Here is an 18663-nt window from a genome sequence, read left to right on the forward strand (position 1 = left end):
CTGTGTTTCACATAAATACATATACATCACTGCATCGCTGTCATCCTGTTGTTCATTGATTTGCACAAGCGGCCACCAGTAACATCTCCATTCGTCCTAGCCCTGAGATTTTAGCAGCCTCTCTTTACTCGCTCTTCCCAACGGTGCCGCATTGGAGGCTCTTTCAGGGTCAGAGGAACGAGACTCATCATTGTTATTGGTTTTGGCATATCGAATACGCCACGGGGAGCTTGCCAGGCTCTGCCTTGCGAGCAGGATACTCTCGGTAGCTTACTGGATTCTCCGAGAGGGAGAACTAGACAATATATATACATATACATATACATACATATACATATGCATATACATACACATACACACATATATAATGTGTGATGCATATATGTCTGTATTTTTAGCAGCTGTCCAGGACAGGAGCTAAGCTCAGCACTTTCCTTACCGCCCTGGTCCCACTGCTGCCGCCACCCTGAGCTCTCACCCCAGCGGGATTAAAACTTCCCAGGAAGCGCTCCCCGGGCCTCCTCTGCTGGGCCGGGTGCAGAGACTGGTGTACTCCACCCACCGTGCTCAGACGAGCATGTGAGCCAGACTCAAGCCCAGCTAGCTGTTTGGGGGTGAGGCGGAGCGTCTCGGGGCCCCTCCTGCTGGGTCTTGGCCGAGGGGCCAGCAGGTCCCTTCGAGGACCCGGGGACGCAGCTCCCGGGCTGTGCCTGCCGTGCTGGGGAGCCATATGCCGTGTGCCTCAACCCTGCACCGTGTCTCCCACCCGCAGGCCAGAGGAGCGTTTTCGAGGGAAGCCAAGGGGCACAGGTGGGTGGACTAGCTCCAAACAGCAGCGAGGGGAGGGGAGCACTGGAGGCGAGTGTCGTGGCATCATAAAAGAAATACTTAGGTGAGAAAAGTTTGCAGGAACTTGGGGCAAGCGGCCTCCAAGCGGGAGCTTAGATGCTGGAGAAAGGCCTGGGCGTGCCCCACCCGCCTCCTCGCCCGGCCCAGCCCAGGCCCTGGGGTTCTGTCCCCGAAGTGCTGCCAGGCAGGGGCACGGAGTCATGCAGAGCTTGTGACACGGACTTCCCCGAGCCCCGCCCACGACTCTCCCTGCTCTCTCAGTGGCGCAGAGGGGACGCTAGACGCTTCAGCCTTGGCTGGGGACGATTCTTCGCTCCAGGCTGGCAGAATCTTCTCCCCGCTCCGAGTGGCTCCATCTGACTCTCCGGCGGCCCGGGAACCTCTGTGGGCAGGAAGAACGGGGGTGGGACAGTTGGCCAAGCTGGATGCCCAGGGCCACCTTGCCGGGAGCCCCAGGCTGGCCTCTGTGCGGGGCATGCGGGGAATGGAGCAGCTGCTGACCTCAGGGAGAGCTCAGGGGAGCTTACAGTGAGGCGGGGAGAGGGGAGGTGGCGCGGAGGACGGAGTGGGTGACCTCCATGACATCTAGCCAGGACAGGGCACGGCTTTGGGGCTGGTTCCCTTCATGTGTCTTGTTTCACTTGCTCGGGGTCCAGGCAGGGTCGTAGCAGACCTCGGGCTATAGGAACAAGCGGGCCTCCATGCGTGACACGGGCATGAGGCCGCCCTGCTCCCCCTCCTGCTGCCGACACGGAGTGCAGGGGACCCGGCACAGTGGAGACAGGGCGGGACCCGCTGCCCGTCTGCGTGGGACTGAGGGGCTTCCCCGGAGCTGCTGGGCTAGACCTGCAAAGCCCTGGACAGACCCGCACACACCCGTCTGCTGGGCGCGAGGCCGCTGCCCTCCGAGTGGAGGTTGGCTCCAGCTGCCCTTGACGTGGGGTGTGCCCAGTTTCCAGAGACCAGAGACACCGCCCCCCGCGCACCCCCCCACTTTCCCAGCGTGCTCTCTGACAGCCTGGTCTGCTGAGTGACAGAGGCCAGGGGACCCCGGGAGACACACAGGTGCTTCAGGCCACACCGGCGGGTCGTGGGGCAGGGGACACCTGGGAGGCAGGGGGCCACTGGCCGCTCCCTAGAGGGCCCGGCCTCTCTGAGCCGCCTTCCTGTCCATGCTCAGTGCTGCCAAGCACTGCTGGACTCTGCCTCCACCGGCTTGGATGCCAGTCCAGGCCCTGCCCCGCCAAGGGGCCTCTCCGGAGATTCCCCCGAAGGTGCTGGTTTATAGGGTGGAGGGATGGAGGCCGACCCAGGCCCAATCCGGGACCATCGCTGGGGAAGCGATTTTCCAGCCTTCTCCCAAGCACGCCCCTCCCTTAGGTGGACGCCAGCTCCCGTGCTGGGAAGCCACGGCACTCGGGTCCTTCTAGGCCGGGACAGAGTTGCCGGCTGTGGCAGAGGCGGGAGGCCCCTTGCTTTCTCCCTCGATGCTTTCCTTCACGGGCAGGGGGGAGCCCCCCACCCCGCCGGCCCCCAGCAGGGACACACCCTGGTAACACCATCCAGCTTTGAGGACCGTGCCACACTCCCCTCCCCCTCCCGAGAGGGCCACCTCCAAAGGCCTGGGAGGGGGCCCCCCCGAGCACGGCTGTCAGGCCTAAGGACCGACCCCACTGAGGGGCGTCCTCTGGGAAGCGCAGCCTGGCGTGGCTGAGGGCTGGCGCTTCACACCCTGCCCCCCGGGGCCTCTCTCTTCTCTCGGGGGTGTGCAACGGCACACGTGTGCATGTTGTGGGGAGCATGCTGGGCGTCGGAGACTTGGCGGCTTCCCCGCCCTTCTCCTTCTGTTCAACCCGAGTCCTAGTACCTCGCTCATTACCTGGTTGGTGCAAGTAGCGCTAGTACCCGAGTCCTAGTACCTCGCTCATTACCTGGTTGGTGCAAGTAGCGCTAGTACCCGAGTCCTAGTACCTCGCTCATTACCTGGTTGGTGCAAGTAGCGCTAGTACCCGAGTCCTAGTACCTCGCTCATTACCTGGTTGGTGCAAGTAGTACTAGTACCCGAGTCCTAGTACCTCGCTCATTACCTGGTTGGTGCAAGTAGTGCTAGTATCCAGGTCCTAGTACCTCGCTCATTACCTGGTTGGTGCTCAGCACCGAATCCGCCTCTGACTCCGCACCAGGAGAGCGGTACCTGCCTTGGCGTGGATGCCTCTGTGTGTGGCAGACGAGGAGTGCACGTCTGCCCGGCCTGAGTGGGCTGTCACAGTGAAGTGGCCTCACCTCTGTGCGTTTGGGTCGGGACATCTGGTCGACCCTGTCCCCGGGTTCCTGGCCTAACCCGGGCAGAGACTTGTTCTTTCTGGTCTCCGAGCCTGAGCAGGGCTGGAAACTCACCGGCGTTTTCCTGTCCACGCGAGGGAAGTCCTGGGAGCACGTGGTTGGGGAGGGGCAGGGGGGTCCTCAGAGCCAGGCCTGGAGCTGGGGGCGGGGGGGGGCATGCTGGGTATCAGAGAAGTGAGTGGGGCGAGACCAGTTTGTCCTGTTTCGTATCAGACTGCCAGCGTCATGGCTGAGTCCTGGGCCTACGGGGGCGGGGGTCACCCCCACCCCGAGTCTCCTGCTTGGACAGATCCAGGAGCCGGCCGGGGGTCTCCGTGCCCGGGCTCTTTCCACGGCCTTCTCCCCCCACTTCTCCCTCTGCCGTCCGGCACGCTCACTCGGGCCTGTCCCCCGCGCCAGGACTGTCCGGGAACCCTGCGGACCTGGAGAAGCGGAAGCAAGTGTTTGGACAGAACTTGATCCCCCCCAAGAAGCCCAAGACGTTCCTGGAGCTGGTGTGGGAGGCGCTGCAGGACGTGACGCTGATCATCCTGGAGATCGCGGCCATCATCTCCCTCGTGCTGTCCTTCTACCAGTCCTCCACGGAAATGAACGAGCGTAAGTGTCCCCCGCGGCCCGGCCCGCCCCCACCGCAGACCTCCGCTGGGGGGGCCCAGGGTGTCAGGGTCACCGACCCAGGTTACCCAGTTGGGGGGGGGGTCTCTCCTTTCGGCCCATCCTCACCCTCGGCTCCTTGCCCGTCTCCCACCCTTCCCCTTCTGCAGGAAGACACGCGTCCTCCCCCGTCACCCCCTATTAGCACCCCCTGTGTCCCCTCCAGCCGCACGGCAGGGGGAGCTGCCCAGTGGGGATCGCTCGCTCCCGCCCTGGGACCCACCCCTCGCGTGCACCTCCTGCTCAGAGGCTTGTACCTGGCGGGCGGTCAGGAGCCCTGCCCAGTCCGGGCCTGGGTCTCCTGCACCCGTCACGACTCTGCTGTTTGCTCTTGCTCTCTGCCCCTGACTTCCGTTCTGGGAGATCGGGGCAGGACTATCCCCATTTCTCAGGGGTCTCTTATTGGAGGGGGGGGTGTTTGGTTTTATTTTTTTTTCTTTCCTTTGGGGGGCCACACCCAGCAGTCCTCAGGGCTTCCTCCTCGCCCTGCTCTCAGGAATCACTGCTGGTGGGCTGAGGGGCTGCTGGGGATGGAACCTGGGTCAGCCTCGGGCAAGGCAGGCGCCGTCCCCGCTGCCCGGTCGCCCTGGCCCCCACCCACGCCCCCTCCTCTCTCTCCTTGCGCTGGGCTAGAGTGTGGCCTGGCCGTGAGTGGCCCCGAGGACGAGGGCGAGGCCCACGCCGGCTGGATTGAGGGGGCCGCCATCCTCTTCTCCGTCATCATCGTGGTGCTCGTCACCGCCTTCAACGACTGGAGCAAGGAGAAGCAGTTCCGGGGCCTGCAGAACCGCATCGAGAGGGAGCAGAAGTTCTCCGTCATCCGCAATGGCCACATCATCCAGCTCCCCGTGGCCGAGATCGTGGTGGGCGACATCGCCCAGATCAAATACGGTGAGCGCCCCCGCAGGGCCCCTCCGGGCTCTGTCCCCCGGCCTGTCCGAGTGAGCCGGGGCAGGGGTGGGGGGAAACTAGTCCCTCTGGGGCTGAGAACTGCGGAGGACGCACAAAACTAGGACCCCCGAGCCGCCAGCCTCAGGGTTGGCTTAAGAGGGGGTTGTAGGAAGGGACCCCCGAAGATTGTCAGACTTGTACCCCAGGCGTCTCGGGGCTGAAGGTGTCTAAGAGCTGGTCAGGGGCCGGGAGGGTCGGGGACCTCGGGGCTGGCGAGTGCAGAGCCTGGAACTGCATCTAGGGCGTGGGAGCTGGGCATCAGTGAGGGCCCGCGGGCTCTTCCCTGGGGGTGTGGCCTCCGGGGAGAGGCCGGGCCCCCGTCCTACCTGTCCCCCTTCTCCTCCGGGGACCAGGCGACCTGTTGCCGGCTGACGGGGTTCTGATCCAGGGGAACGATCTCAAGATCGATGAGAGCTCCCTCACTGGGGAGTCGGACCACGTCAAGAAGTCTCTGGAACACGACCCCATGCTGCTCTCAGGTACTGCCCCTGGCTGTCCCGCCCCCACCGTTCCCCCCTCCCCACCTCAATGCCCCCCCCCAGCCCCCCGCCTCCCTGTGCTGCTCGCCGCTGGGCTGAGCGAGGGCGGGAACACGTTCCCGTGTTATTTCAAACTCAGGCCACCAGAGAGGGTCTCCGTGAAGCCAGGCATGAAGGGGCTTTGGAGGGGCCCCGGGCCTGGCGGGAGCCTTCCCTGCGGAGGGCGGGCCTGGGTTACTCCATGCCCGCTCTTGGCATATCTGGGTTTTTGTTTCGTTTTTGATTTGCTTTTTGGGTCACACCCGGCGATGCTCAGAGGTTACTCCTCATGCACTCATCCTGGCAGTGCTCGGGGGACCCTATGGGATGCTGGGAATTGAACCCTGGCCAGCCTCATGCAAGGCAAACGCCCTACCCGCTGTGCTCTATCACTCCGGCCGTGCATGTCTGTTTCAGAGGGGCCCAGCCTCGCTCTCTGCTGAGTGTTACTGTGGAAGAGGAGGGATGGGGCTGCCCTCCCAGCACCCCCCGCACCCCCCGTTTGTAGTTCACACCAAATAATGTCGAGCTAATTGGAAAAAGGGAAAGGGGAAAACCAGCCCCCCATGCTCCGTGGGCTACGGGAATGCCCTGAACACAGGGAGCCTGCGTGCAGCCCCCAGCCCGGTGTGGCAACCCCAACCCTGCTGGCAGCAGCCCCCCCACACCAAACCAAACCCAGACACGTCCTCCCGCTCCTCCCTCCCGCGTAGGGACTCATGTCATGGAGGGGTCCGGCCGGATGCTGGTGACGGCGGTGGGGGTCAACTCCCAGACTGGAATCATCTTCACCCTCCTGGGGGCCAGTGAGGGGGACGAGGTGGAGAAGAAGAAGAAAGGTAAGGGGCGCCGAGAGGGGGGCGCCTCGGCCTCTCCGTCCCCACCCACAAACGCGGCAGGAGCAGACGGACGGCCTGTGTGTGGGGGGGGGCAGGGGGGGCGGGGAGCTTGACTGGCGGGAGGGGTGCAGATGCCCAGAGGGCAGCCGAGACAGCGCTGCCAGCCGGGAGCCCCGGGCGCTGTGCAGCGCCTCCTACCTGTACCCCTTCTCCTCCGGGTGCCAGGCCGGAGTCTCGCCTCCCAAGTTGGGGTGCCCTTTGGCCCCCCATGCCGTGTCTGTCGGTGGGCTCTAAAGGGACACGTGAGGCCGCCCGGGTGAGCGGCTAGGCGCTGAGCGAGCCGGCTACCCTGTGCGTCTCCCAGCACCCACACCTTTGTTCCTTGAGCCCGGGGATACTGAGTGAACCATCCAAAATGAAGGGAAGACTGCCTGGAGGAGGAGGAGGAGGAGGAGGAGGAGGAGGAGAAGGAAGCAGCTGCCAGAGCCGAGGGAGTGGGAGTCGTGCCTGGCTCTCCCTGGCTCTGGGGGAAGGAGACCCCCCCCGCCGGGGCTGAGAGAAATATCTCCACCCGCCGGCCCTCTCGGCAGTTCAGCGGAGGGTGGTCGATGGAAAGGCACCAGGACACGCTCCCTGGGAAGTAGGACGTGTTTCTGCAGCTGCCTCTGGGGAAGGCAGAAGCCGGCCTGGTGCCGTGTGTGAGTGGATGCAGCTCGCCAGATCCAGGCTCCCCCTCTGGCTCCTGCCCCTCCCCTGCCCCCCCAGCCCCCCCAACACACCTTGTACCCACCTCCCCCACGAGGTGTGTGCCAGCAAGCCATGGAGAGGAAGGTGTGCTCACGGGCTTGACTAGGCCTGTGGAGGGAGCCCCTGTGAGAGAGCAGAGGTGCCGTCTCCTTCACCCGCCCCCCCCACACACACACATACACAGACACACACAGACACACACATACACAGACACACACATACACAGACACACACAGACAAACAGACACAGATACATTCACACACACACATACACAGACACACAAATATGCATACACAGATACACATACACAGACACACACACAGATACACACAAACAGACACAGATATACACACAGACACACACAAATACACACACAGATAAACATACACAGACACACAGATACACATACACAGACACACACAGACACAGATACACACACACATACACAGACACACAAATATGCATACACAGATACACATACACAGACATACACACAGATACACACACAAACAGACACAGATATACACACAGACACACACACATACCCAGACACACACACAAACGCACAGACACACACACACCCGGTCCAGCAGCTCGCCCCCTCGGCTGCCGCCCTTCTGGGCTCCCAGCAGCACTGCCCGTTGGATATTTGATCTCTGGAGCGCCCCTTGGGTCTCCACCCCACGTTTTTCTTTCTTGTTCAAACAGGTAAAAAACAAGGCGTCCCTGAAAATCGCAACAAAGGTAACCGCTCCTCACCCGCCGTGCACCATCTCTACCTGCCCACTCTGCAGCAGCCCCTTCCAGGCCATCTGCCTCCCCCCTCCTCTCCATAAGTCTGTTCTCTCCTGCTGTGGCCCCCACCCGGGCGCCTGTCTGAGGACGGTGCAGACGTGAGCGGTGGGCGCTGAGGCCCAACCCCAGCCTTAAAACGGGACGACAGCCCCCCCTGCTGTTGGCCCAGGGAACCGCATGTCGAGGGTTCTCCTGGTCAGCGTGTCCGTAGGCCCCAAATCACAGACCGACCGGCCGTCCTGGGTTTCAGGGGTCCGAGAGCCTCCAGGGCCCCCTGTGGCGGTGGCAGCCGGGGCCGGCAGTCCTGCACCCTCCTCTCGCTGGCTTCCTCATCGGTGTCTTCTGGTCTGGACCCCTCCGCGGCCTGCCGGGAGCCTTCCCGGAGCCTCTCCCCGCCTCTTCCTCTGTTCTCTCACAGTCCGGTCCGTTCTCTTCCTCGCGATCTAATGTGTGTTTCTTTCCCGCTGGCCGTGTCTCCATCCGTCTCCGTCCGTCTGTGCGTCTGACAAGCAGAGAGACCGTTTCTCCTCCGGGCTGTGAGGGCTGGGGGGGCCGGGGGGCCAGGAGACAGCGCCTAGACTTCATTTCCCTCCCAGTCCCCCACCCCAACCTCATAGGAGTCTAGGAAAAAAAATCCCTGCAAGCACCAGGGCACAGGATGCAGGCGCCTCTTTGGCCGGCGGCTTCTCGGACTCTTAAGAGTGTGCCAGCTCTGTGCGCCCGCCTGACTGACTGACCCGCCCCCCCGCCGCCTTCTCTCTTCTAGCTCTTTCTTCTCCCCAAAAACACACTTCACCACCAGTCTCGCGCTCTGTCGCCCCCTCCCTCTTTCAGACGGCAGGGGCGGGGGCCAGGTTGTGTCCCTTCCTGTCCGCCGCCCCAATGGGGGACAGGCCTGGACAGCCCCCTGGGTCTGGGGCCTGATTCTTCCTTGACCGACGGGATCCGCTGTCTCGGGCCCTGAACTCCGGACAGGGTGGTGTCATGGTGTCATGGCACGGAGTGGCGAATCCTCTTGCAAACCTGGGCCTGGGGCTCTGAGGCAGTACAGGAAGGAGCCCCGGAAGAGGCGGCCCAAGCTGGAAAGGCATCTCCTCCCCCCTACTTTTACCTTCGGCTTGTTAGTTTAGCCTCCCAGAGGCCCCCGCCGCCGGGGCCAGGGCCAGCTGCCTGCCTGGCTTCTCGGGGGTTGGGGGGGCGCGGTGAGAGCCATGTCAGGAGCCCCCGGTGGGCCTCAGGAAGGAGCGGCCGCCCGGCCCCGCCTCACTGTCCCCCGTGCTCTCTGTGCACCCTAGCCAAGGCTCAGGACGGGGTGGCCCTGGAGATCCAGCCGCTCAACAGCCAGGAGAACGCCGACGTCGAGGAGAAGAAGACCGCCAAGCTCCCCAAAAAGGAGAAGTCGGTGCTGCAGGGCAAGCTCACGCGCCTGGCCGTCCAGATCGGGAAAGCTGGTGAGAGCGGGCGCCCTGGGTCCCCGCCACCCCCCTCCGTACCCGCGCTCAGGACCCACTGGTGGCCCGGCCGAAAGAAGCAGAGGCAGCGCAGCCTTCGGGTACCGGCTGCTCAGTGCTGGCTGCTCCCCGGCTCTCTCGGGTTGTGCACCTAGCGTAGGGTTGAACGCAGGGCCGCACCCCTGCAGGCACGAGTCTCCCACCGACCTGAGCTCTATCCTAGGGGGTCTTCAGGCTCTCCCTCTCCCACCCCCCTTTCTTTCTTTGAGCCACACCCAGTGGCTGGATGGGGCCTGGGGGAGGCCAACCAGGGCTCCATGACCTCCAGCCCTTGAGCATCTCCCGACGACCCCTGAGCCCGCTTCTGCCCAGAGGAATGGGGAGTGAAGGCTTTGGGGCACAGGCCAGGGGGACTCGGTGGGCTGGCAGGCGGCGGTGGTGCTTGGGGGATGCTCTGGTTTGGGGCCCAGCACTGCCCGGTTCCTTGAGACTCGGCGCAGCCCCGGGATGTAGCTCCTGAGCGTCTCGGAGCTTGGCCCCCGAGCCAGAAATGTAATAGTGATTCATAGCACGGCGGTGGGGGCTCGGGGTTACCCAGGAGCGAGACTTGTAGCAGCTCGCCTGGTGAGGCAGCCCCTTCAGGGTGCAGAAGGCTCCTGTGGGCGCGTCCTTCCCTGGCCGCAGAGCAGCGGCTGCCCCAGAGCAGAGTGCTTAGTCCCATGTGAAGTCAGGAGGGTCGACACCCCACCATGGGGGGGAGCGGCCCGCCCCAGGGGAGCAGCCCCAGGGCACTGGTGCCCGTGGGCAGAATGGTTCTCTGTCCCCCCCCCCCCTCACCGCCTTCTCTCCAGGGGCAGGGCAGGGGCGGCATCCTTCCCATGGACGCTGCCCAGGACACCCTCTCTCATGCCCCCCTAATTACTTCCTGACACCCCCACACTCCTTAGGCCACGTGATCTAGGCCAGCACACCCAGCTCGGGCCCAGGCAGCGCTCAGGTTCTGGAGCACTGTGGGGCCTGAGATTCTGCGTTTCCAGCCACCGCCCAGGTGTGGTCCGAGCCCACGAGGCCCAGGTTCTGTAACTCTGTGCCCAGGGCGCTGCACCCAACGGGATCCGCACACACGGGATCCGCACACACGTGAGGTCTGCACGGCAGCCGGGCAGCTCAGAGCACTGGGCACGAGGCTGCCCGGCCAGCCTCGCCGTGCTGCCTCTGCCTGATAGCCCCGGGGGCCGGCTGCTGGGCTGCCTGCTCTGGCACCGGGCTGAGCCCAAGCGCCCCGGGCCGTCCACTGGGCAGGTGTGCCGCCAGGATGTCGAGGGAGCTGCGCGGCCGGCGGTGTGGGGCACGAAGCCGGCTCCAGGAGCCCCGTCTGTCGGGCTCCCTGCGTGTGCGTGCTGAGAGCAGCTCCGTGTGGTCTGTAGATGACCTCGGCCGGGCCGGGCGTCCCAGCGGGGGAGCAGCTGGCCCAAGCGGGAGCACCGTCTGAAGTCGCGGCCTAGCCTCTTGCCGCCGTCCGGACGGAGCAGAGCCTGGAAGCCTGTTCAGACACTGATGGTCGCTGCCCGCCTTGCTCTGAACCCCACGTGGCCAGGCTCTTGGGAAGAGCCAGGACCAAAGCGGTCGGTGCTTGAGGCAGATCTTTTCCCGGCCTGAGCCTCTGGGAGGCCTGGGGAGGGCTGTACACGGCTGCGGCATGGCCCCTGGGTGATGGGGGGTCTCCTCCCAGGCATCCATCTCCTGCCCTTGCCCCAGGCCTATGGTGACCGGCTGTCCCCGGCCCCTGGAGACCCTACTGATCTTTAACACTGAGGGCCTCATATCCCAGCAAGTGGCCCGGTCAAGGCACACCTTGTCCCCCCGTGCCACACCCGAGTCCCCATGTGCTCTGAAAAGACGGCGGGGACGGCGAAAGACCTCCCAGAGCTGTGGGCAGGGCCGGTTCCGGCCCTTGTGTTCTGTTGCCAGGCCCGCGGCAGGTGGCTAAGCCTGGCCGTGGCTGTCGTGGGAGAGAGGCTGCGCGGGGGGCGGGGGGTGGGCCCTGCTGAGGGTAACTGCGCTGGCAGAGCAGGACTGTCACTGTGAACAGGTGGTACGCGCGCGTGACTCATGCAGGCCGCCCGGGACCAGCTCCAAGAGGCGCCTCGGAAGCAGGCGGATGCACTGGCTGTCTCAGGAGCTGGGGGGCCAGGGTGGGTCTGGGGTGGGCTCGGAGAAAGCGGCTTAGACCCACTCTGTGGTTGGTGAGAGAAGATGCAGGCCGAGTAAAGTGAGACAGCGCCTGCGGGCCGCCCTGAGGGGAGCAGAGTGGGCAGGGGCATCCCGTGGCCTCTGGGGAGAGCAGAGTGGGCAGGGGCATCCCGTGACCTTTGTGGGGAGCAGAGCAGGCAGGGGCGTCCGTGGCCTCTGGGGGGAGCAGAGCGGGCAGGGGCGTCCCGTGGCCTCTGGGGAGAGTAGAGCGGGCAGGGGTGTCCCGTGACCTCTGGGGAGAGCACAGCGGGCAGGGGTGTCCCGTGACCTCTGGGGAGAGCACAGCGGGCAGGGGCGTCCCGTGGCCTCTGGGGAGAGTAGAGCGGGCAGGGGCGTCCCGTGGCCTCTGGGGGGAGCAGAGCGGGCAGGGGTGTCCTGTGGCCTCTGGGGGGAGCAGAGCGGGCAGGGGCGTCCCGTGGCCTCTGGGGGGAGCAGAGCGGGCAGGGGCGTCCCGTGGCCTCTGGGGGGAGCAGAGCGGGCAGGGGCGTCCCGTGGCCTCTGGGGAGAGCAGAGCGGGCAGGGGCGTCCCGTGGCCTCTGGGGGGAGCAGAGCGGGCAGGGGCGTCCCGTGGCCTCTGGGGGGAGCAGAGCGGGCAGGGGCGTCCCGTGGCCTCTGGGGGGAGCAGAGCGGGCAGGGGCGTCCCGTGGCCTCTGGGGGGAGCAGAGCGGGCAGGGGTGTCCCGTGGCCTCTGGGGGGAGCAGAGCGGGCAGGGGCGTCCCGTGGCCTCTGGGGGGAGCAGAGCGGGCAGGGGCGTCCCGTGGCCTCTGGGGGGAGCAGAGCGGGCAGGGGCGTCCCGTGGCCTCTGGGGGGAGCAGAGTGGGCAGGGGTGTCCCGTGGCCTCTGGGGGGAGCAGAGCGGGCAGGGGCGTCCCGTGGCCTCTGGGGGGAGCAGAGCGGGCAGGGGCGTCCCGTGGCCTCTGGGGGGAGCAGAGCGGGCAGGGGTGTCCCGTGGCCTTTGTGGGGAGCAGAGTGGGCAGGGGCGTCCCGTGGCCTCTGTGGGGAGCAGAGCGGGCAGGGGCGTCCGGTGGCCTCTGGTAGGAGCAAAGCGGGCAGGGGTGTCCCGTGGCCTCTGGGGGGAGCAGAGCGGGCAGGGACGTCCCGTGGCCTCTGGGGGGAGCAGAGCGAGCAGGGGCATCCGGTGGCCTCCAGGGAGAGCCCTTGAAAGACCCGGACACCGCGGGCAGTGCGGGTGTCTGGCCCCGGGGCTAGCCGCTGAGCCGGGCTCGTGTCCCCGACAGGTCTCATCATGTCCGCCATCACCGTGCTCATCCTGGTCCTGTACTTCGTGATCGACAACTTCCTGGTCCAGCGCAAGCCCTGGCTGGCCGAGTGCACGCCCATCTACATCCAGTACTTCGTCAAGTTCTTCATCATCGGCATCACGGTCCTGGTGGTGGCCGTGCCCGAGGGGCTGCCGCTGGCGGTCACCATCTCCCTGGCCTACTCTGTCAAGGTGAGCCGGCGGCGGAGAGTCAGGGCTTGGTGGGGGCGGGAGTCTGGGTCGGGGGCTCGGGGAGGGGGTGTGAGCGCGCCCAGAAGGAGGTGTTTCCTCGGGGGACAGCAGCGCGGTACCAGCTCCAGCCCTGAGACACCTCCCGGGCAAACCTGGTGGCATCTTAAGAGGATTCGTTAGGATTCATGAAACTCGTATCTTGCTCTTTGCGGGGGGCCACGGCTAGTGGGGCGCGGGGCTCACTCCTGTCTCCGTGCTCAGGGGTCACTGCTTGGCGGGGCTCGGGAGGCCGTGTGGGGTGCTGAGGTCACACTTAGGCCAGCTGCGTGCGAGGCGAGCGCCCTCCTCTCTCTCGCTTTGGCCCTGGAATCTTGCCTTTTGATTTTTGGGGGGCGGGGGGGTGTGGGTCACACCCTGGGCCGCACACTCCGCAGGGCAGAGGCTGTGCCGTGCGTGGGACTGCATCCCCGGCCCCGCTCCACAGTCCCGTGGGGGACGAGAAGAAGGACCGGAAGGGAAGGCTGGCTGGCGGGGGGCCTTGGGGTGCGGGCGCCTGCACACATACTCCGCCTTCCCCGTCGTAGAAAATGATGAAGGACAATAACCTGGTGCGCCACTTGGACGCCTGCGAGACCATGGGCAACGCCACGGCCATCTGCTCCGACAAGACGGGCACCTTGACCATGAACCGCATGACCGTGGTGCAGATTTACGTGGGGGACACGCATCACCGCCAGATCCCCAGCCCCGACGTGCTGGCGCCCAGGACCCTGGAGCTGCTGGTGAACGGCATCGCCATCAACAGCGCCTACACCTCCAAGATCCTGGTGAGCACCCCGGCAGCCCCCGCCGCCCCCGCCTGCGCCCTGCCATTGGCACGGCCACGCTGCCTGTCCCGCGTTTGTTCCCTGGGAACAGACGGACATCTCACTTCCCGCTGCTCTGTGTGTGTGTGGGGGGGGGGGCGCTGGGCCTCGGCCCAGGGGGGCAGACGGGGAGGGGAGCGACGAGGGAGCCACAGTTGCAAATGGCCTCGACTCACCCTGAAGGGTCCACGTCCCCCTCGGGGACACCGCGTGCCCCGGGCAGAGTGGGGTTCTGAGTGGCTCTCTCTGCGGAAACTTAAGTTAAGGCCACTCGGGCGGAGATGCTGCCCCGTTCCTGAGCCCGGCCATGCCCTGCGTGTCGGTGACCCCCCCATCCCCATCCCCACCGGCCCCGTCTGCTCCCCTGGAGACAGCCCCCGCGGGTTGTGTGCGGGGCGCGTCCCTCTCCCGGCCCGACTCTCAGCACCCGTGTCTCCTCAGCCTCCCGAGAAGGAGGGCGGCCTGCCGCGGCAGGTGGGCAACAAGACGGAGTGCGCCCTGCTGGGCCTGGTCACGGACCTGAAGCAGGACTACCACGCCGTGCGCAGTGAGGTGCCCGAGCAGAAGCTCTACAAGGTCTACACCTTCAACTCCGTGCGCAAGTCCATGAGCACCGTCATCCAGAAGCCCGGCGGGGGCTTCCGCATGTACAGCAAGGGCGCCTCCGAGATCCTGCTCCGAAAGTGAGCGCCCAGGGGCCCGGGGCCAGCCCCCTCCCCCGGCCGAGGGCGGGGCGGGGGATGGGGGCGCATGGCTGCTCGTATCTGGCCACGGTGGCCTCACGGCCCTCGGTGCCGGGGGAAGCTCAGGTGGTGGATCGCTTTGTCTCCCTGGGGGTCCCCGGTTCTCCGGCCGGGATGCCGAGGCGGCTGGCTCAGGCCTGCTCTGGGAAGCAGCGGTGTGGCCGGGTGGAGCCCTCTCGGCTCCTAGTGGGAGGACGGAATGAATGTAGGACCCGTCCTCCTCCCGGGAGAGCAGGTGAAGGGATGCTCAGGGCAAGGCTGGAAGGGTTAGCTCCGTGTTCCGTTACGGAGAAGCCACGGGACTCAAAACCCAAGTTAGGATCAGAGCAGCTAGCAGGCTCCGAGGTCATCAGTCGTGAACTTGCCCCGGGGTCCTGGCGGTCAGCCCACCCAGCGTCCCCACCCGCCTCAGGCTACCTTCTTTCAATCACACCCTCTCGGGGTTGAAGCCACAGCACGGTTGGGGGAAGGCGTTTACCTTGCACATGGCTGACCCGGGTTCAATCCCCAGAGCCTCACAGGGTGTTCTGAGCTCCTGCAGGAGTGAAGTGATCCCTGAGCACAGAGTCAGGAGTAAGCTCCGAGCATCACCAGGCATGCACCTTCCCCCCCAACAAGTCTCGCACCCTTTGTGCGCCCCTGGGTGCCTTGAGCCTAGTCTGATGAGAGCAAAGTCTCTGTATGCTGGAGGGGCTCAAACCAGCACGGGCCCCACACAGGAGCCTGGATGAGTAACTGGCATCTGAGCCGGGACAGAGGGCCTGGGCCAGGGCTGCCTCCCCGGACCCCCTCCCCCTAAGGCCCCTGTGCCCAGACTCTGGGGAGCTGGCGAGGGGCAACGGTCTCTAGCCCCAAAGGGAGGCGTTGGGGGGCATCACCGGCGGGCGGCTGCGGGGGGGGGGCAGTGGCAGCACGTGGGGGTGCGGGGCAGGGGGGACCCTCCGCCTCCTCACCACGCGCCTCCTCAGGTGTAACCAGATCCTGAACCAGAAAGGGGACGTGGTGCCCTTCAAGAGCAAGGACCGCGACGAGATGGTGCGCACCGTCATCGAGCCCATGGCCTGCGAGGGGCTGCGGACCATCTGCATCGCCTACCGCGACTTCAACGGCGCCGAGCCCCTGTGGGACAACGAGCCCGAGATCCTCACGGAGCTCACCTGCATCGCCGTGGTGGGCATCGAGGACCCCGTGCGCCCCGAGGTGAGGCCCGGGCGGCCGGCCAGGGCCCGTGAGTGGGGGCGGGGCCTGGGGGTGGGGGCTTGTGCTGCGTCTAGCTGTGGCACCGCGGGGGAGAGAGAAGCTTTTCTGCTCTGCTGCTCTGCGCAGAGCCCACGGGAGGGGCCCTCGGCGGGCGAGATGCAGGCACTGGTTGCTGTTTTGGCTTTTTGGGTCACACCCAGCAATGCACAGGGGTTACTCCTGGCTCTGCACTCAGGAATTACTCCTGGCGGTGCTCGGGGGATTATATGGGATGCTGGGAATTGAACCTGGGTCGGCCACATGCAAGGCAAACACCCTACCCGCTGTGCTATCGCTCCAGCCCCGGCATTGGTTTTTTGGGTTTTTTTGGGGGGGGGTGCTTCATCTGCTACTTAAGCTAGTCAGGGAGCTGAGTTAGCCGGACACCCGCTTTGTCTGTTGGGCGTCTTGCGTTTGGGAGACGGCCAAGAGCGGAGGTGGCGGGGAGAGGGGAAGCTCGGAGACACTGAGCCTTCGACTCCGTCCCGGCAGTGCAGGGTCTGTGCTCTGGGGTGGGGGGACCCAAGTGAGGGGGCGCCCAGGGGACCGCTCAGCCCACGCCCGTGGCACTGCCTTCAGGCTGCCCGTGCTTTGCCCACAGCTGCCCCCACGCCCGGCACTGGGCATCAGTCCCCCCCAGCCCCCTCTCCTCTTGCCTCCCCCCTGCAGGTCCCAGACGCCATTGCCAAGTGCAAGCGCGCCGGCATCACTGTCCGAATGGTGACAGGGGACAACATCAACACGGCCCGGGCCATCGCCACCAAGTGCGGCATTCTCACGCCAGGGGAGGACTTCCTGTGCTTGGAAGGCAAAGAGTTCAACCGGCTTATCCGCAACGAGAAGGGCGAGGTGGGTCCCCAGGGATCCGGGTTCCGGCTGGAGACCAGGGGGGGCTGGGTCCCAGGCAGAGGACCAGAGAGATGGGCCCTGGGCAGACACCAGGGAGGTGGGCCCCAGGCAGACCCCAAGGCTGCATCCTGCTGTCACGTTGGTATTGGCAGAGGGACAAGACGGGCGTTGTCATGGAAAGACCTAGGCCTGGTGACAGAGGTGTCCGTCCCCTCACAAGGCAGCTCCGGAGATGGTGGTCGGAGGATCCGGTCTGCATCTGCAGGCCCAGGTTTCAGCACAGACGTGAAACCCAGGGCCCCAGGCTCCCCTGAGTCCCAAAGGCACTCCCCGCCCACCTCCTGCTGGGGGTCCTAAGGAGGCAGGGTTGGTTCACAGGTGGGGAGAGAGGCGGGGAAAGTACAAGCAGGGGCCAGGGCCGGAGTGGTCACCCCCAGCCAGCACCCTGTGGCCTCCTCGTCTTCCCGCAGGCTGGGCTGGGCCCATCTCCAGAGCCCGAGTGGCTGCTCGGAGCGTGGCTGAGCCACGTGTGGTCTGTTTTCCTTGGCAGGTGGAGCAGGAGAAACTGGACAAGGTCTGGCCTCAGCTCCGGGTGCTGGCGCGGTCCTCCCCCACCGACAAGCACACGCTGGTGAAAGGTGAGGTGGGCCCCAGCAGGGACCTTGGGGTGCGGGCGGGCCCAGGGCAGCTCGGCCTCAGCCCAAGCCACCACCCCCCGCCCGCCCCACAAGTCCTGGGCCAGCCCACACCTGAGCTGAAACGGCCGGAGACAAACGCTCCAGTCTGAGTTCACAGCCCTTCTCACACCCGGGGTGAGGGTCACTCTCTGGGCTGGACAGAGCCGGGGGAGGCCAGTGCTCTACCCCTCTTCACAGCTGGGAAAAGGGTGGGGGCAGGAGAAACAGGCAGGCAGAGAAGCAGTCCAGAGGACATGGTGCCTGGCCAGTCCTGTTCCCCATCCCCGCCGCCACGTGGTCACTCAGACAGCCCTGGTGACCCCAGAGACCCACGTAACTCCAGCGCCACTCGGGGTGGGGGGACCCAGTGGTCCCCAGCACGGCGGGGTCCGAGCACTGAACTGAGAATCATCCCAGCTGACTGAGACTCACCGGGAGGCAACACCCCGCCCACGTGCCCCCAAACACCAAACTGAAAAAGAGGTGAAGGTGTTGCTCGCGAGAGCTTTTTACGAGCGTGTGTAAAGTGGCAGGAAGTGCCTCCCAGACCAGGCCTAGCCGGTCACCGAGGGTTGAAGCCACCGACTGCTGCGGCCTCCTCCCCTGCTACCGCTGAGAGCACTGGGGGCGACCAGGAAGTGGCGTCCCCTCTGTCTAGAGTGGACAGTGATCCAGGCCCTGGCTCCTGAGGGTCACACTGTCCACTGGCGCTGCTTTCAGCAGCAGGACAGGCCCTGCTGGCCCCAGGTCGGCCTGGCAGCACCATCCTACCCCAGCCCGGCGGGGCACAGAGAAGGAAAGAAGCAAGCGGAAAGGGGCACGGTGGAACGGGACAGGGAGGATGGCCAGGCGAGCCCCTCTCGGGGGGCGTGCAGGCCACTGGCCTTGGGCGTCCGTGGCTCACTGTGGCACCGTCCTCCCCAGGCATCATCGACAGCACCGTGGGTGAACAGCGGCAGGTGGTGGCCGTCACGGGGGATGGCACGAATGATGGGCCAGCGCTGAAGAAGGCAGATGTCGGCTTCGCCATGGTGAGCGGCCCGGTGTATGTGTGTCCGGTCACCAGCTGCCGGCTGCCTCCCTGGCCACCGTCCCCCAGCCCCCACCCTGGGCTCTTTGCTCTAACGAGGTCTCTCCTACCGGCCTGGCCAGTAGTAGCCAAACTGTGCCCTGCTTCATTCTGAAGCTGCTTGGAGATCAGGAGACAGAGTGTGGGTGTGGCACACAGAGAACCTCTCCTTAGTGTGGAATCGCCCGTGGTTCCCTCACTGGCTGGCTCCCGTGGTCCCATGATCCTGTGGATCCCTCTCTGTCTGGCTCCCATAGTCCCAGGGGTCACTCACTGTCTGGCTCCCGTGAATCCCTCACTATGTGGGTTCCATGGATCCCTCATTGTCTGGGTCCCATGGATCCCTCACTATCTGGCTCCCATGGTC

At 65.5% G+C, this 18663-nt stretch overlaps 1 protein-coding gene across 6 annotated transcripts in view; it reads left to right on the forward strand.

Moving 5' to 3' along the window:
* The window catches only part of ATP2B4 (ATPase plasma membrane Ca2+ transporting 4), a 91563-nt gene that overhangs the window by 50484 nt on the left and 22416 nt on the right, over nt 1-18663 (forward strand). For 4 of the 6 annotated variants that reach the window (XM_055144248.1, XM_055144254.1, XM_055144252.1 and 1 more), the window contains exons 3-15: nt 3592-3789; nt 4480-4737; nt 5151-5276; nt 6029-6154; nt 7611-7646; nt 8993-9148; nt 12639-12853; nt 13438-13680; nt 14161-14402; nt 15431-15662; nt 16371-16550; nt 17101-17188; nt 18152-18258. In XM_055144248.1, coding sequence (XP_055000223.1) covers nt 3592-3789; nt 4480-4737; nt 5151-5276; nt 6029-6154; nt 7611-7646; nt 8993-9148; nt 12639-12853; nt 13438-13680; nt 14161-14402; nt 15431-15662; nt 16371-16550; nt 17101-17188; nt 18152-18258 — 2207 coding nt within the window. The remainder of the gene's footprint in view (nt 1-3591; nt 3790-4479; nt 4738-5150; nt 5277-6028; nt 6155-7610; nt 7647-8992; nt 9149-12638; nt 12854-13437; nt 13681-14160; nt 14403-15430; nt 15663-16370; nt 16551-17100; nt 17189-18151; nt 18259-18663) is intronic. The other 2 variants (XM_055144251.1, XM_055144253.1) reach the window with 1 other exon arrangement.

This window comes from Sorex araneus, chromosome 7, assembly GCF_027595985.1.
Source record: "Sorex araneus isolate mSorAra2 chromosome 7, mSorAra2.pri, whole genome shotgun sequence".
In the NCBI taxonomy this organism is placed as follows: domain Eukaryota; kingdom Metazoa; phylum Chordata; class Mammalia; order Eulipotyphla; family Soricidae; genus Sorex; species Sorex araneus.